Source organism: Thalassophryne amazonica, chromosome 9 (assembly GCF_902500255.1).
Source record: "Thalassophryne amazonica chromosome 9, fThaAma1.1, whole genome shotgun sequence".
Taxonomy (NCBI): Eukaryota; Metazoa; Chordata; class Actinopteri; order Batrachoidiformes; family Batrachoididae; genus Thalassophryne; species Thalassophryne amazonica.
In genome coordinates this window covers 18,707,780-18,732,206 of record NC_047111.1, presented here as the reverse complement: position 1 = coordinate 18,732,206, position 24,427 = coordinate 18,707,780, and the positions used below count along the sequence as shown (strand labels likewise).

Here is a 24,427-nt window from a genome sequence, read left to right as displayed (position 1 = left end):
AGACATCTCTCTTTGCCTCCATCAAACTGTTTTTTTTATTTTTTATGATTTGTGTCAAGAAAAACAAGAATCTATTCGGAGTTGGGTTGTTTTCTTACTTTTAGCAGCCCATCAGTAATTTTAAGTGGGTCCCTTTGTGCACATTTTCTGATGACTCAATTGTCTGGTTTGTCACTGAGATCTAGGCCACTTAGGTAGTGAACATTTCGGGGCTATTTATTTATTTATTTTTTTTTAGTCTTTCTGGGTCAAAGAATATGCCTTCAATGTTTCCTCCTCTCGTCTTAAAGCAGTTCAAATAATGCTGTTGTCCTGAGTCACAAAAACAAAGATGAATAATATTAATTTTAATCATTAATAAACCATCACCATAAAGGCCGGACTGCAACTCCACCTCCTCGCCGAGAAATCAAACTACCAATCAGGTAATTTTCTCTGCTGACTTAACTTCGAGTATTAGTCTGATCTCTTTTTGCAGTGTTTTCCTGGGACGGATACCCTGTCTGCGGAGTTGGCGTTTGGTGTGGACTGCAACGGCTTCGCCTCACACCCCACCAGATAAGTGGTTATCTCAGGAGCTGCACGAGTGTGTGATGGAGGTGGAGGTTCTCCCCTCCTTTACTGAATACAGATTGTGGGATTACTGAGTGTGCGACCTCACACTCATCTGGACTGTCTCTGTTCTCTGCCAGCAGTACCGGGTCTGACTGCTGAAGACGGCGGCCACCTGGGGCGCAGGGCTTGGCGGCTCCGGTGTTGTTCAGCTCCGTTGGCGGTGGAAGCTGTGTGGATCCGGCTTTTCTCTCGCCAGGCGTCTTCTATCATCGAGCCTGCCCACACGTCACCTGGTGTATGATTGACAGTCACTGTATTGTTATTGTCTGTACATCGTTGTGTGATTCACAACATTAAATTGTTACTTTTTGGCTTATCCATTGTCCATTCATTAATGCCCCCTGTTGTGGGTCCATGTCATGACACTTTCACAACAGGATTTCTCGGCCAGCGTCATGGATCCCGAGGGGCGTCAACCATCGCTTGAACAGCCAATGGAAGAGCGAGGTGCACAGGCGCCAGCAGGAGGCGTGTTGGGTGAGCTGCAGCACATCTTAACCGCCTTTACCGCTCGGTTGGACTTAATTACCGAGCAGAGCAGTGTTCTCAATCGTAGGATGGAGACTCTCACCGCCCAGGTGGAAGCGCGTGCTCAGGGCGCTGCTGCAGCACCTCCTCCTGCTGACCGTGTGCCAGAAACAGACATTCCGCTGGTCGTTCAACGAACCCCCCCACCTTCCCCTGAAGCATACATAAGTCCTCCGGAGCCGTACGGAGGCTGTGTGGAGACGTGCGCGGACTTCTTGATGCAGTGCTCGCTCGTCTTTTCACAGCGTCCCATCATGTACGCAGCAGACGCCAGCCGGGTGGCTTATGTGATCAATTTGCTTCGAGGAGAGGCACGCGCCTGGGCTACGGCGCTTTGGGAGCAGAATTCACGGCTCCTAACGGTTTATATTGAGTTTGTGAGGGAGTTCCGACAGCTGTTCGACCACCCTCATAGAGGCGAGACCGCTTCAAGTGTGCTGCTGTCGATACGACAGGGGCGTCGGAGCGCAGCGAAGTATGCAGTCGACCTCCGCATTGCGGCAGTGCGAGCCGGCTGGAATGCTGTTGCGCTCCGCACCGCCTTTGTAAACGGACTGTCTCTGGTCCTTAAGGAGCACCTGGTGGCGAAGGACGAGCCGCGGGATTTAGATGGGCTTATCGACCTGGTTATACGGTTAGACAACCGATTAACGGAACACCGACGGGAACGATGACGAGGGGCGTGGCCAGGCACAAGCCGTCCCTCTTCCTCCCGGGTCCGAAAGGAAGCCGACTTCCCCACGCTCCACTGCCAGGGCTCTCCACGTGACAACAGCTCCCCCTGCTGACGTTGCTATGGAAACGAGCAGGGCCAAAAACGATCAGATCAGAGGACAAAGGAGGCTGATCCGTGGAGAGTGTTTTCTCTGCAGCTCTACCGAGCACATACAGAGAGAATGCCCCAAACGGTCAAAACAACAGCACTCGTCCTTAGAGACTGGGCTAAGGGTGAGTCACAACACCCACGTGGGGAAACCCGACGATCTGCACAAATCCCAGTCACGATCCTGAGTGGGGATCTAACCCTTCACGCCCTAGCACTGGTGGACACGGGGTCGGAGGGGAATCTGCTGGATAGCAGATGGGCAAAGGAGGTTGGGCTCCCTCTAGTGACCTTACCGTCACCATCGTCGGTGCGGGCGCTAGATGGCACCCTTCTTCCACTAATCACACACCAGACACAGCCAGTGACATTGGTGGTGTCTGGGAATCACAGGGAGGAGATTGTGTTTTATGTAACACCTTCTACCTCCCGAGTGATTTTGGGTTTTCCATGGGTGTTAAAACACAATCCCCGGATTGATTGGCCGTCTGGGGTTGTGGTTCAGTGGAGCGAAACCTGCCACCGGGAGTGTTTAGGATCCTCGGTTCCACCCGGTGTGACTGGTAAGGAGGAGGTTTTAGTCCCCCCCAATCTGACGGCGGTGCCGGCCGAGTACCACGACCTTGCTGACGTCTTCAGCAAGGATCTGGCACTCACGCTGCCCCCGCACCGACCGTACGATTGTGCCATTGATTTGATACCGGGCGCTGAGTACCCGTCCAGCAGGCTGTACAACCTCTCACGTCCGGAACGCGAATCAATGGAGACCTACATCCGGGACTCGTTAGCTGCCGGGTTGATCCGGAACTCCACCTCCCCGATGGGTGCTGGTTTCTTTTTTGTGGGCAAGAAGGACGGCGGACTCCGTCCATGCATTGATTACAGAGGGCTGAACGAGATCACGGTTTGCAACCGATACCCGTTACCTCTGTTGGATTCAGTGTTCACGCCCCTGCATGGAGCCCAAATTTTCACGAAATTGGACCTTAGGAATGCTTATCACCTGGTTCGGATCCGGGAGGGAGACGAGTGGAAGACGGCATTTAACACCCCGTTAGGTCACTTTGAGTACCTGGTCATGCCGTTCGGCCTCACCAATGCGCCCGCGACGTTCCAAGCATTGGTTAATGACGTCTTGCGGGACTTCCTGCATTGGTTTCTCCGGATCCTGAGACCCATGTCAAGCATGTACGTCAGGTCCTACAGCGGTTGTTGGAGAACCGGCTGTTTGTGAAGGGCGAGAAGTGTGAGTTCCACCGCACTTCTTTGTCCTTCTTGGGGTTCATCATCTCCTCCAACTCCGTCGCCCCTGATCCGGCCAAGGTTGCGGCGGTGAGAAATTGGCCCCAACCAACGAACCGTAGGAAACTACAACAGTTCCTCGGTTTTGCAATTTCTACCGGAGGTTCATCAAGGGCTACAGTCAGGTAGTTAGCCCCCTGACAGCCCTGACCTCCACAAAAGTCCCCTTCACCTGGTCGGATCGGTGCGAAGCCGCGTTTAGGGAGTTGAAACGCCGGTTCTCGACTGCACTGGTTCTGGTGCAGCCCGATCCCAAGCGCCAGTTTGTTGTTGAAGTGGATGCCTCTGACTCAGGGATAGGAGCCGTGCTGTCCCAGAGCGGGGAGTCCGACAAGGTTCTCCATCCATGTGCCTACTTTTCCCGCAGGTTGACCCCAGCTGAACGGAACTATGACGTCGGCAATCGGGAACTTCTTGCGGTGAAGGAGGCTCTTGAGGAGAGGAGACACCTATTGGAGGGAGCATTGGTACCATTTACGGTTTTCACGGACCATCGGAACCTGGAGTACATCCGGACCGCGAAGCGTCTGAATCCCCAGGCAAGCCTGCTGGTCGCTGTTCTTCGGGCGTTTTGACTTCCGGATCACCTACCGTCCCGGGACAAAGAACCAACGATCTGACGCCCTGTCCCGGGTGCACGAAGAGGAGGTCAAGACCGAGCTGTCAGACTCCCCTGAAACCATCATCCCCGAGTCCACTGTCGTGGCCGCCCTTACCTGGGACGTGGAGAAGACCGTCCGGGAGGCCCTGACACGGAGCCCGGACCCGGGGACAGGTCCGAAGGACAAACTGTACGTCCCACCAGATGGCCAGGGCTGCGGTCCTTGACTTCTGTCACGGTTCCAAGCTCTCCTGTCACCCAGGGGTGCGAAAGATCGTGGCAGTGGTCCGGCAGCGCTTCTGGTGGGCGTCTATGGAAGCCGACGTCCGGGAGTATGTCCAGGCCTGCACCACCTGTACCAGGGGCAAAGCCGACCATCACAAGGCCCAAGGCCTCCTCCAGCCTCTGCCTGTGCCTCGTCGCCCTGGTCTCATATCGGCCTGGACTTTGTCATGGGCCTCCCGCCGTCCCAGGGCAACACCACCATCTTAACAATAGTGGACCGGTTCTCTCCAAGGCGGCCCACTTCGTGGCCCTCCCGAAGCTCCCGACAGCCCCAGGAGACTACAGACCTCCTGGTCCACCACGTCGTGCGTCTGCATGGGATTCCATCAGACATTGTCTCGGATCGTGGTCCTCAGTTCTCCTCCCAGGTCTGGAGGAGTTTCTGCAGGGAACTGGGGGCCACCGTCAGTCTCTCGTCTGGGTACCACCCCAGACGAACGGGCAGGCAGAGCGGACTACCCAGGAACTGGAGCAGGCCCTCCGCTGCGTGACCTCCACGCACCCGACGGCCTGGAGTGACCATCTGGCCTGAATCGAGTACGCTCATAATAGCCAAGTCTCATCTGCCACTGGCCTCTCCCTGTTTGAGGTGTGTTTGGGGTTACCAGCCCCCATTGTTTCCACTGGTGGAGGGAGAGGTCGGGGTGCCCTCGGTCCAGGCCCATCTGAGGAAGTGCCGTCGGGTGTGGCGTACCGCCCCGCTCTGCCCTGCCTCAGAGCCCGGACGAGGGCTAAGGCCCATGCAGACCGCCGGCGTTCCCCGGCCCTGCATACCAGCCCGGGCAGGCGGTTTGGTATCCACAAAGGACATACCTCTGCACACGGAATCCCAGAAACTAAAGGACAGATTTATAGGACCCTTCACCATCGTGAAGGTCCTCAGTCCAGCCGCAGTGAAGCTGAAGCTGCCAGCTTCACTGCGGATACATCCAGTATTCCATGTCTCCAGACTCAAACCCTGCCACACCTCTCCCCTCTGTGCCCCCGGACCGGCGCCGCCGCCTGCCCGGATCATCGACGGGGGAGCCGGCTTGGACTGTGCGCTGGACTCCTGGACATTCGTCGAAAGGGCCGGGGGTTCCAGTATTTGGTGGACTGGGAAGGATTATGGACCCGAAGAACGCTCCTGGGTGAAGAGGAGCTTCATCCTGGACCTGGCCCTCCTGGCTGATTTCTACGCCGGCACCGGACAAGCCTGGTCGGGCGCCAGGAGGCGCCGTTGAGGGGGGGGTCCTGTTGTGTGGGCCGCTGAAGAGGAGGTACTGCTGGCCCACCACCACCAGATGGCGCCCTGCTTGGAGTGCGGGCTTCAAGCCCGAGAGGGCGCCGGAGCCACTGGGAGTGACAGCTGTCACTCATCCTCAGCACCAGCTGTCACTCATTCATCTCATCACCACGACACTTTCACAACAATAATACTTTGTTGCTGTTTTTAAAGATGATTTTACTTTTCACTTTGTGTAAGACTCCTGTCCTATTCTAGTTACTCCTTTTCCTCCTCCTCCTACTAGTACTACCAGTACTACCAGTACTGCTACCACCACCAGCATTACTACTGCTACTACTGCTGGTATTACTACCACCACCATTACTACTTCTACTACTGCCAGTCGTGGCAATCCCCTACATGGCAAGGAAGACCGTCTCTTGATTGACTCTCAGACGGCATAACGGAAGTGGAAATGGTCGATCTAGAAACACCTGTGTGTGGGTTTTGTTTAACGTGGGAATGTCACTGCACCCCGACAAACACACGATCCCTGACAGATCCTTAGCCCGGTCCGATGGCTGGAAAATCCCAGATGATTAGGGTCTGAGGACCTGCTGCAGCCTTCATCCACCTTCACAGCTGCTGGGCAAGAGCCATCATCTCTTCCACCTGATCCACTGCTGAGAAATTCTTGTTTCACCAGAGTCCCATTAGCCATCTCATGTTCAGCGTTCCTGTTGGGCTTTAATGGTTACTGTAGCTGCCACATGGCACACAAGGTCCTCACTGTGTTTCACCCCAACCTGTACTTGATCCATTTCCCAGGTGTCATGGTGCCATTTCCCAGGGGTTGGATTTTGCCAGCCTACTGCTAACACTCCCACCACCATTACTACCACTACTACTACTAGTACCAATACGACCACTACTACTAATACCATCACTACTAATATCATTTTCTGATTTGCAGGAGAGTATTTCCCAGATTTACTCAGTTTTGTGCCCCAAAGCATCTCAAGCTGGACTAAAGTTCTCCTTCTTACAAGCAACTGTGATTTCCAGATTGATATGAAGATGTGACTGATCAGGCACCAGATATGAGTGGCACTATAACACTATATATATATATATGGCTCACAATATGCTAAACTGTTATGAAAGTGTAACCCAGTAACCCAAAGGTCAATTTTTCAAGTTACATGTTTTTATTGCAAACTAGTTTGAAATTGTACTTCTTTCATAAACCACAAAGCTCAAGATAACTCATTAACTGTTAACTTTAAAATTTTCACTTTTCCATTATGGAAAAGTTAAATTAATAAGAGTATGAACCCTTGCGGATGTTATTTTTGACAGACAGGTTGTTTCTCAGGTTGTTTTCAACTTGTTATAATTTCTTAATATGCGTATCTTTTATACAAATGGAGGATGTATATCGGAGAATACATCTTTCATAGTAGAATGCCCATCTAAGTGTAAATGTTAGCTATAGTTTATGCGATTTAACAATCTATATTTCCCACTTGGTTTTGACAGACGGCATAACGTCCACAAGGGTCATTTTTAATTTCATTTTTTTGTACTAAAATTGACTTAAGGGCCTTTTATTTACTTTTAATTTTTTCATTTCATGGGTTTTCTATTGACTAACGCACAATGCAATGCCTTGAGGTTGGTTTGAAAAAAATATGACCTGGTTGAAAAAGTGAGGTCCAATCGTGTTATAATATGTGATGAAAAAAGTGGATTTTTCCAAACTTCTTTTCAATTTTTCTTTATATATCATGAAGGAATGGAAGATTTAGGAACAAACATGCTTAACTTTTATGACTTATACCAATCAACCAATCAATCACATATATTTTGCTGATCAATATAAACGTCAGATCCTTTCTCTAACCCTGTTGGTTGCTGACAGAAATGTCAAATCCAGCTTCAGAAAGTAAAAGTCCAGCCATATATTTGTTCCATCTTCCCAATGAGCTAATTATTGTGATCACCTGTTTTAGGTGCACAGGTAGAAGCAAACATGGAGGGTTTTTACTTTCTGAAGCTGGATTTGACACCTCTGGTTGCTGAGATCTAGTGGAAAGTATGTTTGTTCTTGACTTTTGTCCAGTCCTCTACCCAAATGTAATCACCTTCAGATATCTGCCCAAGTAATATTTCCACTCCTTGGGTGAAACGATGTCTAGCTGTTAGAAAAAAAGTTGCAAAACAACATTCAAAAGAATAATTTGTGTGCACCTTTCATCTTAATGGGGAAGAATTTAGTCGGGCTGAAATATAGAAGAACATCCTTTTTGGCAATGTTTGAATCATGTATCTTATGAACATGATGAAAACAGCAATTTCGTCAGAGTTTGCGTCTATTATTAAAAAATGGGGATTGTTTCTTACCTCAGGCCGTATAAGACCGTGCCGTCAGGGTGCAGTCGGATCATACGGTTTTTTTACTGTCACGCCGTGAAGGAAAGGGACTTCTTGTCGTTAAGGAAGTAGGTGTCGGGGAGCCAAAGCTGGTCTGCTACACGGTTATCCAGAGTCAGGTTTAGGTGCAGCTCACCGTAGGCCAAACGCTTATCTCGCCAACTCTGCTGGAAATACATTGTGATGGTGTGTAGTCCTACGAAACAACAAAGAACGACAAAATGTAATAAAATGGCCCAAAATCGAAACAGTATTCAAAACATCAGCGTTTACTCTGTGCATTTTGAGACCCCGTCCAGACTGGGGTTGGCAGTCGGGCTTGAGCGGGGATTTGGGTTTGAATCCAGAAAGCTTTTTTTAAAAAATCTGAACAGCCCAAATTGGATTTAAGCCGGATTGTTTTCTCTGAGAGATGAGTTGAGCTGGATGTGAGTTGGATTTGCAGAGGTTTGAATACAAATGTGGCTACAATCTGGCTGGCTCTGGGATCATCACGTCAAACTTCTACTTCTTCAGCAACCAACCTTCTTCCTCTGCGGTGCCTTCTTACCAAGAAATCCACCAGGTGCTTTCCCTTAAATGTGTCACACACGTCCAGATCACACACTCGCACTCACGTGTTTACATCCAAACACACACAGACCCACACTCTCACTTCTAGACACATCTCTTTGGGCTTGAGCCTCTTGGAAAAATATGTCTGAACACTACTGGCTAACAGCCAGAAAGCAATCCAGATTGAATCCAGTCTGAGCTGGATGCCAATCCCAATGTGAATCTCTGGATATCCAATGAGATGTGTGATAAAGAGAGTAAACACGAGGAGTTGCATCAGTGCAACATGGCTCCCACACCACAGGCAGGTGTCCACAGCTCACACAGAGAGTGAGAGGACAAACAACCCCAGGGTCACTAAAAGGTCTGAACTACTAGAAGATCCAGAGCACCTTCATAGGAACTTAGACCAGAAGGTGTGCAAGAGCAGACCAGGCCTGTGGCAACAAGACAGAGGACACAGGATCCTGCAGCAACCCAAAGAGGGTCCAAATCCTACACTAAACTGGGCCAAAACCTCGCCTGTGTCTGCCCACTGGGGAAGACCAGGCAACCCCCCACCAGGCTGTAGTCACAGCACCACAGCAAAAGGAGAACATCCACCAACATCTGAATGCCTGGCACCCACTCTGAAAGACACCCCCCCAACCAACCAACCAATCACTGCAGCCCTCTAATCAACCCCAGGCCCGTCCTCCATCCGTGCTCTGGGTACCACAGGGGGGCAGTGAGTGTGGAACCCTGCCAGGCTCCTCCTCTGAGGGGAGTGGAGGTCTGAAGGAAACCTTGAATGCGTCTGACACAAACTCTTGGGTTTGAAGCAGCTTCAGATGCTTTTGAGAAACAGGAAGGAGTGACTCCAAAGAACAAAACTAGAAAAGCTGCTCCACCGTGTGGGCAGAGTGTGCTACAGCGAGAGCGCTGATGGCACATCGTGTAGAAATAGGCACCGCGCCATGAGACACTTCAGAGACATGACCATATTCCTTGGTTACTGCTGCCTGCGTTTCTGACAGCTCAGTATAATGTGGGACCTGTGCTGTGGAATCTGTGGACGCTGTTGTGCCACTCATCAAGACGACGTCAAAAACAGGCTGAAAATGTCAGATTTTAAATTTAAATGTCAGTTTTGTGATACGGTTATAATAGGCAGAGGAGGCATGTGGGGTATATCAGGAGAAGGATGCTGAGGATGGAGCAGCTGTGCGGGAGAAGAGGAGATGATTTGCTGTGGTGCCCCCCTAGTGGAGCAGCCGAAAGAGGAACTGTGATGGTTTACAAACCGGCCAGTCGAAAAAGAAAATCAAACAATTAGAACTCACCATGTTTACTTCTGAGATGGAGTCGATGCTCGCTATGTTGATGCTCATTCCTACGATGACTGGGGGACCTGAAGAAACACAGAAGAAAAACACAGTTTAGTCACATATATAATTAGAATTATTAGTTAAAATATTAGTTTTGAACTCCTCTCACCTGATTTTCCCATTTAGTTTTAACATGCAGAACATTTAAATTTGAATGAAGAGAAATAAAAACTCTTAGACTTCACACCTTTTAACAGAAGTTGAAAAGAAAAACATCATCTTTTTTCCCCACATTTTTGTTTTGTATTTTTCTCATAATTACAAGATGAACAAATGTCTCATAGTTTACACCACCAGGCAAAAGTTTGCACACACTTTTGGTGCTGCATAATTATTAGTCAACATCTCATAATTATGATTTTGTAATTATGAGAAAGCAGATGAGTAGATGAATAGATGATGTAAAAACATTTTTTTTCTTTTTCATGGGATGAAGTGGAATTTCATATCTGCTCTCGTACTTGGCAGCAACTGCGATAAAACACACGTCTACGCTAATTGTTCATGTGTGGTGGTTTGTCCTGGTATGGTGGTAATGTTGGGGTCCCGTCTCCTCAGTGTCTCACTTCTCATCACTTCACGGTTGTTGCTGTCACCACTTGTCTTTCGTTCTTGTCTGTCTTCATGTCTGTCTTCTGATACAAGTTGTCTGTTGGCTTTGAGTAGGATGTTGTAGGCTGATCGTGAAGGGCAGATGGGGGTCACACGCACACCACATTCACTCACACACTACATACTTTCTGTCTTGCAAGAACAAATTGCATATATGTGTATTTATGTATATAAATGGTTCTGCCAGTGTGTCATTTACCATCAGTATATATGCAGACGGGGGGAAAAATAGACCACACATCTATAACACATTTCCATTTGCTGTAGATGCTCTACACGTTCACCCATTCATGCATGGACACTCACCCGCGTACAGGTCCAAATCTAAATTTAACCCTAAAGAGACAGGACCAGAGACAGGAAAAGGTCACACTGTGAATTTATGTCCTTTAATACTATTTCCTGTGGGGGAAAGTAACAAAAAAGGCAGTGCATTCTCGATAAAGGTATTTTATATTTCATCTTGGTGGTTTTCCAGATTCTGACACAATGGGACAATATTGCATATTACAGTAGATCCTCCTGTCCATTAGTCACTGAGATCCTACCAGGACTCGGACATGTGGGATCTCCAGGGAACTGTTCAACTCTGGAGTGTGCTGACGACTTCGGGAAGCATCTTACGGATGAAGGAAGTGACTGAACCGGCTTTGCTCACCAACTCACTAATTATATTCCATTTTGTGAGACTCCACTCTTTTTTGAAGCCATTTTTATTTTTGCATGTGTGACAAATCTTGTGCTTTCTATTATTTTGTTATTACATTTCTAATATAATCTCAACATCTTTAACTGCGTAAATAGGAGACTTATTGAAAATCATAGAAGGAAATTCAAAAATATGTTAAAAAATAAATACAGTAGTCAGAAGATGCACCTTCCTTCTTTAAAGCTTCAAAGACATAATCCCATAATTGTTTTATATTTGTTTTGAAGCATCACAGAATGTCAACTGTTTGCAATAATGCATCTAACATGCCACAATTATTATTTTTTATTTTGCAAAGCTTTGTAAAATAAAATAATAATAATAATAATAAAATCTTGTCAGAATTGTTCTGAAGTAATTTTGATTGATGCTGAATCCTCTTCAAATACAGTTCTATGAAGTGCAAACAGAATGCATTAAAAAAAAAGATTGTGACAGATATGATATGAGGAGTCACAGAAATGTTTTTAGGCCACACACAAACGAGTCGAAGTAGTTCCTATCACCCGAATCTGTCCAAATACTGCAACCTTTTCGAAATATAGATCAGCAACTTTCAACACACACAAAAAAATGACACGTCTACACATGCACTGACTAAAAATATATTCACATAAAACTGAGAGTTTGCACCCTAACCTCTCTAAATATAAACTTTATTAATGTAATATAAGAGTATGGACCCGTCAGTCAGTCAGTCTGTCTGTCTGTCTGTCTGTCTGTCTGTCGCCAGCCTCGGCCACTTACAACAAGCAGCATATTATATAAGACAAGTGACCAAATCACAGCATAAATCATCAAAACTGCAAGCGTTCATTTAAACACTGTTTGGATTGGAGCCATACGTACTGACTGAAGGCTCAACTTTGCAAACATTTGACTGTGTGTCTTACAGGGAAAAAAGACTGAACCTATGAAACAGCTGTTTTTGAAATGCATACATACAATTAAATGCTTAAAATCTTTAAGAAAAATTCCCAAACCGGAGAGCCCCGAGTGAGACTCAATGATCTCACTGCAGCCGTGGCCAACTTTAACTGACCTTTAACCCCTCTCAAAATGAAGGTCACTCAAGTCAGACATGATGTGTACTTATTTTGTTACATGATTTTCAGTTAATATACTCAACAAAACTATAATGAAACATTTGTTTTCGCTCCCATTTTTCATGAGTTGAAGTAAAAGTTGTAAGATGTAAGTTGTAAAAAAGGTTTATTTCCCTTGAATTTTCTTGACAAATTCTTTAAAATCAGTGTTGGTAAGCACTTTGCATTTACAATGCCAGTGCATCCACTGGTATCATTGTCAATCAATCAATCAATCAATCAAATGACTTTCTTGGAGATTTGTCTACACTCTAAAAAATCAATTGCTGTCTTCAAGAGAAAAAGTGATGTAACAATTTGCATAGATTTTTAAAGTTATTTCAACGAAACTAGAGAAGTCGTGTGACATTAACTCAGTAACAGCTAGGTTGAAATAACTTAAAAATCTATTCAAATTGTTACATCAATTTTTCTCTTTAAGAGAGCAGTTAATTTTTTAGAGTGCACATTGCACAGCCATATGCAGAGTTCCATAACCACTATAAATTTATTTTAAAAAGAAAAAAAAGAAAAAATTAGAAATGAAAATTAAAATTTGTTAATATTATACAATTTTTTTAATTACTGTATTTTCCAGAATAGTCACACATGCTTAAAAATGGCTCTTGAAGAGGAAAAAACCCATAAATAAGTTGCACTGGAGTGAAAGTTGCACCTTTTATTCTGTATCATCAGCTCATTAATTTGGGATTTTTGTTGTGTGCCGCTGAAGAGGAGGTACTGCTGGCCCACCACCACCAGAGGGCGCCCTGCTTGGAGTGCGGGCTCCAAGCACGAGAGGGCGCCAGACCCAGAGGAAGTGACAGCTGTCACTCATCACACCAGCTGTCACTCATCTACACCAGTACTTAAGCCGGACTGCAACTCCACCTCCCCGCCGAGAAATCGACTACCGAGAGGTAACTTCTCTGCTGCCTCATATCGTTGAGTGAATTCTGAACTTCTGTTGCAGCCGGTATCCTGTGGTGTTCGCCCTTATCTGGGGAATTGGCGTGTGGCGTGACGACGACGACTGCGCTACAGATAAGTGGTTACACAAGGAGCTGCACGAGTGTGTGATTCGGAGGTGGAGGTCCTCCTCCTGACTGTGTACAGACTGTAGACCACTGAGTGTAAGGACGTACACTCATTCCTTGTCTCTGCTTTTTGCCAGCATACCAGGTTCGACAGCCGAAGACAGAGGTCACCTGGGGACTCGGGACTTGGCGGCTCCGGTGTTCTTCAGACCGTTGGTGGTGGAGGCCGTGTGGGACGCGACCTCTCTCTCGTCGGGGTCTTCTATCTTCGAGCCTGCCCACACGTCACCTGGTGTTAATTGACTTTGCAATTTCTGTATATTTAGTTCTGTATTGTCACAACATTAAATTGTTACCTTTTGGCTTACTCATTGTCCGTTCATTTGCGCCCCCTGTTGTGGGTCCGTGCTACGACACCTTCCCAACAATTTTTGTGCAATGTTGCAGTGTACTTTTGATTATTGCCATTAATTATTTTATTGTAATGGTTAATTTTGTTTGGTTCTTTGATTCCTGTGAAAGTCTGATGTAAATTGTCATTATAAATAAGCGACTCCATGATTTTTCGGTATATAAGTCACACAACCTCCTGAACTAGCAAAAACAACAAACAAACAAACAAACAAAAAAAAACCCCTGCAATTTATGCTCCAGAAATACGGTAATTGAAAAATAATAAAAAACATTGAAATATAAATAAAATAAAATATCACTTAAGTCGATCTGATATTAATGGAGTTAAACTAATGTCTCCTAATTCTGGAGAGATATTAAAGGCTTGATTCAAACATGGAGACTCGACCTTGTGAGCAGACGTGTGAGATCGACGTCAGGAGAACAATCTCACCATCATGGACGCAGAGACCGCTCCAGGTTTGACGCCACAGTCTGTGAAGGAGGATTGGGTGAGGTCTCACACTCTTCAGCACACTTCCTGAGGTAATTTGGTTTTTGGTGACTTTTATGAAGTAATGACAGTGGATTTGGTGTCCCTCACACCTTGTGTTAGTGAGCTGTCACGTTATGCTAATTGTCTAATCAGCTTCTGCTGCAGTGGAGATTTGAACTGAGTTGTTCCGTGCCTACAGGGTGAGAAGCTGATGTATAGATTTAAGCCAGGAAGTGTTTGCTGATTGCGTGCACCTTTGAGTTGTGTCTCTCTGTGTGGAGTTGGACTCACCTCATGTTTTCTTTCTTCACAGACTTGGTTTGTCGCGGCCACCTGGGGGTGTCGGCGGGGTCCCTGGGTCCGAACTGCTGTGGCTCCGGACCGTTTGCGCTGCTGAGAGCGCGCCGTGTTTCCACCTCACCAGACCGCGGACTGTTTAGTTGTTTAGCATCACTCACTGTTATGTTTATTAATTCTGTTATCTTTTGAACCGTGCTCTGCTTATTTTGCTGGGTCCTTTCAAACGCTGGGTCGCGTCCGAAACATAACACTGTCCCGTTCTTGCAGACTTCCAGCCTGCGAGCGTTACTGTCGAGGTGAAATCAACATGCTGAATAAACAGCAGTACCCTGTGCAACTCTAAATTTAATATCTTCAGTGAATAGAGGACCCACTCAACTCAACGTCACCCCAAACAAAAGTGTTGCATTTCTATTTTTGTTGTGCATTTATACAGAACTTTGAAGGAGGACCTGGTCACGCTGGAGGCTGCCGGTGGATGATGTTTCAGAATTGGGGCGAATTTTAACTTGGTTCTATTTAATCTGTATTAAAAACAGCCCAGGTTTCTTCATTGTAAAAAAAAAAAAAAAAATCAACTTAAAACAGGAATTTCTTCCATATCTGTTAATTGTAATGAGTCTGTGACTACAGTAACAGTCAATCTTCTCCTTTACACACAATGGGCCTCATGTATCAACGTGCGTACAGCGATATTTGAGCGTATATGGGGTGTACGCCAAAACGGCTGCGCTACTTGGCATTTATCAATGTGGTCGTTGGCGTACGCTGTGCTGAAAATAACACCAGGTCGAGAGGTGGCGTAAATTATACACCAAAATGAACCAGCGCTGGAATCCACATAAAAATGAAAATGATCAACATGATAAACAGTGCCATTATACAAATCAATGCGTATGTTACATAAATAACACTTTCCTGATTATACTACATAATAATCAATACAAATCCCTCTTTTGCGGGATTGTTGGTCTCGCGCATGATCCGTGGTCACAGCGCTGACCGCAAAGAAAGCGCTGCTCGCCTTTTTCTCCAGAGCCTGGAGCCAGAGCAGCGCTGAGCTTAACTTTATGTGGTGTGATCGTTTTAGACAATGGAATTGATAATTACAACTGTAGTGTTGTCATTCCCTTCGCCCGTGCTGCAACCAGGTTTTGTTGTCTCCATTCGTTTGTCACAATAAAATAAATAAAGAAATACATTTTAAGAATAAAGAAATCTGACAGATTAGGCGTGTCTTAGTAATTGAGCGAGCAAATATCCACATGTCAAGAATTATTGACATGTGAAAGAGAATACAGTGGTCCCTCGCTATAACGCGGTTCACCTATCGTGGCCTCGCAGTTTCGCAGATTTTTTGTCCAATTTTGCATGCCTTTTTTTACAGTGCATTGTGGTCTGCGTGTCTGTTTATAAGAATCTTCTCGCCCAGAAGAAAAAGAGCGCCAACAACTACTCATAACTGTGTCTGTCACTCGGAAACAGACACCTGCAGCCAGGTGTGACTCAGTGGAAAAAGGTGCGGCGTCAGGATGCAGAGGCGCGATCTGTGACATACTGGTCAGTCACTATTAATAATTTCTTATGTGTCCAATCTCGTACGTTGATCGTTAAAATTAAATTCGTTAGTTCTAAAAGCCATCATAATTATTTATAGGAAAACGTTCTATTTTTTATTTTCAAACAAATGTTTGGGCCAGAAAACAGTTTGGTCTTATTTTTCTACTAAGGTTTGAACTTTGAGAGTGTTTACACATGAGAGAAAAGTGAGAAAATGTTCATGCCTGATTGAGAAAGTGTATAAAGTGGTTTTACATCTTTGAAATGTCTATAATAATTGTAAAAAATAACGCTGTCTACTTCGTGGACTTCGCTTATTGCGGGTTATTTTTAGAACGTAACTCCCGCGATAAACGAGGGACCACTGTAACACTTTATTGATTATATACTACAAAACAATTGATACGACGGCCGCTTTTGATGCTCTATTGGCACGCGTCGTGATTGGTGGAGTTGTTTTTCTTTGCCGTCTTCCTAGCTTCCATGTTATAAAATGAGGGTGTGTCTGAAGCGGAGTCTGAATATTTATGGGCATGTTTATTATAATTACACTTGTTTTCACCTGCCGCATTTATCAAGGTCACGTCAGGCGTACGCCGGAAATGGGCAGGTGCGCACTGCTTGATACATGTCACGGCAACTTTGGTGTACTTCAAATTTACACCGTAAATTTACGCCACAAGTGCGCAACGTTGATACATGAGGCCCAATCTGTCTATTTTCTTCCCCCTCACGACCCCAAACGCCCCAAATTTTTGTCATATTTTCTGACCTGTCGATGTCTTGGGAAAGAAGAAAAAAAAGAACAAATAAAAAGGTAGGGCCACTTTTGACTGCACTTTGTGAAGGCAACCAGTGACAGTTTTCCCCGGAGATGTCAAAGTACATTTGTTCACGAGATGAAAAGCACCAAATCTCTCTTTCTGCCTGTCTCCGCATTTTGAACCTGCTTTAGTCAAACGGAGGCTCTCTTTGTCACCAGCTTCCTCAAAATAAAACTGCTTCCTGCTACCTGCACTTGAACTTCACAAGTTTGAAGAAAAACAGAACTCCTCAAAAATAACCTCTGTGACTTTAAATAATCTTTTTCCACCCCTTTCCCAATGTTGTCAGTAAAAATTTAAAAGAAATGTCTCCAAATATTTTATGTCTTATTTCCCACCCAATAAATACTTTATAAAAAAATATGTATAATTCCTGAATAGAATGCAAACCACACTGATGTTGTTCGTCTGTCATTTGTTAGTTTAGATGAAAAGGAAATAAGCATTTTATAAAGCGAGATGTCTGCAGATAAGTCATATTCTTTCAGCAATTACAGTTTCAGCATGATGTCAGTTTTTACGACTGTCTGAAGAGGTCAGTGAACACATCATCACTGAATATTCATGATTTAATGGCAAAAATGTGTCAGGTGTTCATGACAGATTAAACCGACGAAGAGTAGAATCGAAAATCAATCAGTCAAAATGCATTTGAATAATGACAAAGAATGAATTCATTTAATTGCACATCAGTTTGATCATTTTGTGATTAATATATTGCATGTGTTTTATGAACTCTTGAACTATAACAAAAAAGCCGCGTTCTTTTTTTGTGCATGTGTGATTGTGCATTACTACTGAGTTAGTTTTTTCCTTTGCACATTAACTTTTTGTTATGGACTCACAGTGCCCCCTGCTGCCATGATTGTGCATTACTACTTTTTTTTCCTTTGCACGTGAACTTTTTGTCATAGATTCACAAAGTGCTCAGCTGCTTCCAGGTATCTGTTCCAGAAACCATTCTGTACACCCACAACATTTGTGAATTGTTCAGTAATTTATCTTTGTAGCATGGCACAAGCAGAGGGTCACCCCTTTGAGTCTGGTCTGCTTGAGGTTTCTTCCTCAGAGGGAGTTTTTCCTTACCACTGTTGCTCTGGGTGTTGGTAAGGTTAGACCTTACTTGTATGAAGCACCCTGAGGCAACCTTGTTGTGATTTAGCGCTATATAAACAAAATAAATTGAAATTGAATTGAAATTGCTGCCATAATTGTGCATGTCTACTGAGAGTTTTTTCCTTGAGACACAAATTTGTTACGGACCCACAGTGCCCTCTGCTGCCATGATTGTGCATTACTACTGAATTTGTGTTTGTCCCCTGGAGGTGAATTTTTGTTCTTGACCTCACAGCCCATATCTGTTCATATCTGGACTCCTGCTTAAAGCGTGTGACACGCCCACAAGGAAGGGACAAATGAATGACAGTGAGAACTGTACTTTGTCACACTCCTCACCAGAGTTCCTCCAAAGTGCAGCATTTAAAGCTACAGGCACAAGAACTGGGGCCTTGTGTACAAAGACTTGCATGGATTTCCTACTGAAACATGGCGCACACTAAAACCCAGAAACTGACGTACGCACAGAAATATCCAGATGTGTCAAGGTGTGCGTACGCATGGATTCAAGCACGTTTTGTTTTTAGATCCTAATTAACATGGAATGTAGCGCACATGCAGACGTACCATGCGCCTTCCATTTAAATATGAAAATCTTTGTAAATAGGTTGGGTGCTGGGATTCGCGCTCTGTCAGATCAGTCAACATGAACACAGAAACAGATATTATACCGAGTGTGAGCTACCGATTACTGGAAATGAAGTGGAGCCACGCAGGGATAGTTTATTTGGTACCCTGTCAAATGAAATGAACATGTAACGGGAAAAATGTTAGTGGGAGCATGTGTGTGTGTGTGTGTGTGTGTGTCTGTGTGAGGACATAAATGGTGTGGGCCCAGAGCAGCGCACACACACTGAAGCTAAAAAAAAAAAATGAGGTGTGCCGTGGCTGACAGTGTGTGACATTCACAACTTTACACACATGTTTATTGACAAATACTGAACACAGGGAGACAATCGGGGGCCTGTTAAGGAGCTTTGCAGCTCTATTTTCACCATCAAGAAAAAACACATTAATAATAATAACAAAAAACATATTTGAATGTGCACATGCCCAAATGTGCCAGCGTTGGTTTTCGTTCGGAAGAATTACACGAATCAACTATTTACTCTCAAAGCAGTCATCCATCGCACACTGTGCCAGCCTCTAGCTTGTTCCCAACCCAACCCAATGCATTTACACATCACATATGATTTGAACATTGATGGAAGGAAAATGTTTCCTATTAACAAAAACAAATTCATCATGATGAATGATGGCGCCTTTATAGCAATATGTGCACAGTTAATAGCTCTGATTAGATTTGGGAAACTGGCTCTCGCTGCAAATTGCACTTTAATGTTGGAAAGTGATGTACCTGGATGACATTCAGATAATTGCATTCCACACAGCTGGCATGGCTTAGCTCAAGATTGACTGGCACACTCCTGACTGATCGGCCAGCTCCCACTGGAATGCCCCTGTTGCCAGGAAGCTGAGCGTGGTCACCACCTGTGTGGGCACAGACAACTACTGACTCCTCGCCGTATTGAGCTCTGGGCCGACTGTAGTTCTGCACACATCTCCAGTAACAGTGGCCTTGGTAAACAAAATCGGCTTATGAGCCAGTTATCGTTATTTGCAAGTAAATCCTCATGTTCCCTGAATACACGCTCACATCGGAATTCCCCCTTTTGCAAAGTCCTCTAACGACGCTAACACAGCCATTGTTAGTGCCAAATGTTGCAGCAGATGTTCCCTCACAATCCAACCTCTGAGTCTTGGTAAATAACTGTTCCTTTGACACCAAGTGGTACCAGAGGATCCTCTAAGAGTGATTTCGTTTATGATGAAACATATGGATTTTCACCACCTTCTCCAATGACAGGTTAAAATCAGGCCGATCAGTGAAAGAAGTGGAACTGTATCTCAATCACAACCTGATCACAACCTTCAAAAAAGAAAGTGACAATGAAACCAGCAGGGTTGGAGAAGTTCAGCAAAACTTTTTTTTTTTTCCCCTGAACTTAAATGAGTGGAATTAATCACATTTTAAATGGTATTAAAATGATACCACACTTTCCAGCAGGGACACGAGCCAATAAGTAACTCCAGCAGCAACAATTATTGATTGATCATCAGTTGGAAGAAGAAGAAGAAGAAGAAGAAGAAGAAGAAGAAAAAAACTGTGTGAGTATGGAGGACACGGGGTGATTTATCACCACGTCCAGTCAGCCGGAATGCTCCATGTGGTGTTTTTGGATCAGTGTGATGTGTTCAGCTCAGTATGACAAAACCAACGTGGGAGACGTTCTATTTTAAGACCCTTAGACATCTGGAGGTGGGCATCGTGGAAACATTGATCAATTTATTATCGAGATTTTTACAATGGCAAGAGAAGGTGATACCTATTAAACATTAACAGTGGCAGAGACGCAGCTAACAGTTTGTCAGATTGCCCACACGATCCGTTCAGAGACAAGCAGCCAGAAAAATAAATAAATAAATAAATAAAGAATAAAAAATAAAAAACCCTCATCTGACAGTGGCACAGTCGGCTGGCAGGCGACAATGTCTTTACCTAATCACCATATTCTGTTTGGCACCTGGGTTTGAGGGTGTGTGTGTGTGTGTGGGGTGGGGGGTGGGGGGGGTGGCAGGTGCATGGTAATAATGTAAATAAAAGTGCAAATGTGTAGAAGTAATTCAAGCAAATACTACATTTATCTGAATTCATACAAACGCAAGTATGGTGGCCACTAGTGGCACCACACTTCCAAATTAAGACAACGCAAGCAAAAAAAGCTAAACACAACACACACCACACACACACACCACACACACACCACACACACACACACACACACACACACACACACACACACCCACACACACACACACACACACACACACATCTGCATTAAGTCAATAACAGGTTTTCAGGTAGGTTTAGAAAAAAAGTGCAGAATCAGATTTTAAAAAAGTCCTTGTTTTTTTTCCCCAGAATCCAAGATGGTATCCAAAATGGCTGTCAATTCACTTATTATTATTAAAAATGATTTAACGTATCTTTGCTTCTGTCTGTAGTGAATTTTGTGTATTTTCAATGCAAAAAAAATAATAACAATAATAATAATTTTGAATAATCCAAGCAAAACTACAGTTCGCTCTGATTGGAAATGAATGTCAAGTCATTGTTTTGCCTTTGCAGCTTGTAGTTAATGTGACAGTAGGGTCACACTCGGTCATCACGTGCAAACACTCACTATGAACACTGACCATTCATTGCCTTGCTATAGGTCTATAAATACACCAACGGATGACATCAAGGAGCATACATACTGCATTTTCCAGAGTGTAAGTCATGCTTAGTTTTTGTAATTTTTTTTAACTGTTGTGACTTATACTCAGGTGTCACTTATATACCAACAGGTTTGTTACCAATAATAGTAATTATATTAACTATTTATATCGGATTTTCCCAGGATTCAAAGCACTAAACAATATAAACTACAATAATAAAAGAATAAATGACAATAATAAAAAGTACACTGCAACAATGCACAAAAATCACAAAATTAAAGAGCTGCTAATACAAAAAGGTGTGACAGTAAAATACAGCAATAATAAATAAGGTGCATGTAATGGCCATTTCAGCTTAAATAAATCTATTTGTAGCTCCACTCATTATAGTGTTTCCATTGTAGTTTTGTTTTTATTTTAATATGGCTGAAAAAATACCTCATATGAGTGTAATTTTTTTTTGTGGTTTTGTTGTTGTTTTGTATTTTTAAATTGTACATATTTTATATTATGGACTGCATTGTTGATATCAAACAGTGGTTATCATCAAACTTCTTTCACTTAAATGAAGAAAAACTGAATGCATTCTTTTGGGGGAATCAGGAAAAGTCTGTTTTTTGAGCGGTGCCTTCTGATTTTACAACTACTGTTAAGAATCTTGGGGTAACATTTGAGAGTGTTTTTAAATTTGACAGCAAATTGACACAGGAGTCAGATCAAGGCGTTTTTCAATTGTGCCGTTTAACAAAAGTCAAACCTTTTCTTAGCCGTTCAGACCTTGAAAAAGCTGTTCTTGCTTTGATCAGCTCGAGACTCGACTACTATAACACACTTTATACTGGCATTTCTCAGTCCACGATTAATCGCCTGCAGCTGGTGCAAAACGCTGCAGCTCGCTGTTTAACTACTAACACCCGCTGACGTGAGCATGTCACCCCGATACTCTACGCTCTGCACTGGCTTTCCATCCACTGACAAACTGATTTTAAAATTTTAATATTTGTTTTTAAAGCTCCTAATGGTCTTGTACCACCATATTTGAGTGAGTTGGTGCTACATGACCAAGGCAGGGTTCTGAAGTCATGCAGTCTCCATCTGCTGGAGGTCCCCAGATCTGAATCACTGCGCTGACCAGGCTTTCTCAGTCGCTGGGCCCACATTGGAACAAGCTCCCCCCTGATCTATGCATCATGACTGATCTGGGTCTTTTTAAAACTAAAGAATTTTCTTTTTAAAATGGCTTTTAACACTTATTTATTATCTTTGATTTTAATTTGTTATTGTGTATTGTCCTTGTCTGGAACTCAATCCCGGATTAGCGGTTGAAGATCAGTGAATGATCTTGTCCTCGTGTTGTCTGGTTTTAGTTATATTGGAACACAGTTTGGTCGCCCTTTGTGCTGTGTAAATAAATATTATTGGATTGATTGATATTTTCCAGTTCGCTACTTCAGATTATGCAAAATGCTTTCAAATGGTTATTCTCCTATTTTTCAATTTCACCAGAAAAAAAAACAAAACAATACTGATACGTGGATATTGCACTGTGAGAGTTGGTGAACTTGCTCAGCTGATTCTTGTCTTTTTTGTATCATGCAGGTTTTTTATTTCTTTTGCACATTAAATGCATCCTAGTGCAAAACACTGTTTCACGGCTGCCATGGAAACTGGGGGCATCACTGCACTTGATGACAAACCAAATTTGGTCTGAACCAACCTGACAGCCAGCTGTTCTCATTGATTTTATTGATTTTTTTTTTTAACTTTAAAAAGTATACATGCTGCAAAAGGTTGATGTGATTTTTTTTTTTTTTTTTTTTGCAGAAATGTCCCCTTTAACGGGAGGTAGAAGTTAATAAAACTACACCTGCACTCATATTAAACACTGTTAAAGGAACATTAGGAGAAATTGTGCTGCCTTCCTGATGATCCCCAATGGTAACCATTTATGGATTTGCACATCATCCTCACTGCATTTAAATGATCTTTCTGCACGGACGACTGGCCGGGATTATAGCGGTAGAGATTATTACCAAGATGGAGCACTGTGAGATCGCTATAGCAACCGTATCTGTTAGATTCACTCCACGGTTCAAACACCAGCCACTTAGGCATATTGCTGTGCTTATCGTGTTTTCATGTCTTGTCGACGGTTGCTTTTTTCCCCCCTTTGGCCTTGATGTTTGTTGCTTTGCTTATTATCTGTATATGTCGTCCTCGTCCTCTGACTCTGACGATGCCCGCCACATTCAGCTTCCAGTCTGACAGTCTCATTTAACCACAGGACAGACAGACAGACTGTGCTGATCTATGAGGCGGGAAAAATGCCCGATTTGATGCTTTTTCCACTGTAATGACATTTTATATCAGAACAATATATAATGCCATGAAGTGGTGATAAAACATATATCCCAACTTAAACGCCTTATGGAGCAAATCTTGTTTCATGGAAAATTTTGCGAGACATAAAAAACAATGCACCTCACAGTACTGCTACAAATAATAATAACAATAATATAATAATAATAATATAATAATATTTTCGTGATGAAGTGAAGGCATTGGCTGCCCAAGGCATTCTGACACACGAGAGTACGGTAGAGAATCATAACAATCACACTCACAGTGGCGGTGCCAAGGGGGAGCTTGGGGGGCTTAAGCCCCTCCAATAATGAGCCAAGCCCCCCTCAGCCACCCCCCCTCACCCAGAATTTCTAGGCGCAGCCAGGGTGTAGAGGGGGTCTGGTTTGGGAACCACAGAATCTCATCTCTGCTGTTTGCGGACGAAGTGGTTCTGTTGGCTTTGTCAAATCAGGACCTTCAGTGTGAACTGGGGCGGTTTGCAGCCAAGTGTGAAGCGTCTGGGATGAAAATCAGCACCTCCAAATCCGAGGCCATGGTTCTCGACCGGAAAAAGGTGCTTTGCCCTCTTCATGTCGGTGGAGTGTCCTTGCCTCAAGTGGAGGAGTTTAAGTATCTCGGGGTCTTGTTCATGAGTGAGGGACGGATGGAGCGTGAGTTCGATAGACAGATCGGTGCAGCATCTGCAGTGATGCGGTTGCTGTATCGGACCGTCGTGGTGGGGAGAGCTTAGGGGGGCAAAGCTTTCGATTTACCGATCGATCTACGTTCCGATCCTCACCTATGGTCATGAGATTTGGCTCATGACCGAAAGAACGAGATCGCGAGTACAAGCGGCCGAGATGAGTTTCCTCCGCAGGGTGGCTGGGCGCTCTTAGAGATAGGGTGAGGAGCTCGGTCACTTGGGAGGAGCTCGGAGTCGAGCTGCTGCTCCTC

General features: G+C 44.4%; 1 protein-coding gene across 3 annotated transcripts in view; it reads right to left on the bottom strand.

The window, feature by feature from the left end:
• Positions 1-24,427, bottom strand: part of gabrb4 (gamma-aminobutyric acid type A receptor subunit beta4) — a 164,978-nt gene that overhangs the window by 50,296 nt on the left and 90,255 nt on the right. Inside the window, exons 3-4 of one of the 3 annotated variants that reach the window (XM_034177717.1) lie at positions 9,672-9,739; positions 7,765-7,990 (exon numbers count right to left, since the gene is read on the bottom strand). The exons of the other annotated variants lie outside the window; for them this stretch is intronic. Of the exons in view, the coding sequence (XP_034033608.1) occupies positions 7,765-7,808 (44 nt within the window). The 5' untranslated portion in view covers positions 7,809-7,990; positions 9,672-9,739. The remainder of the gene's footprint in view (positions 1-7,764; positions 7,991-9,671; positions 9,740-24,427) is intronic. 3 annotated transcript variants of the gene reach the window in all.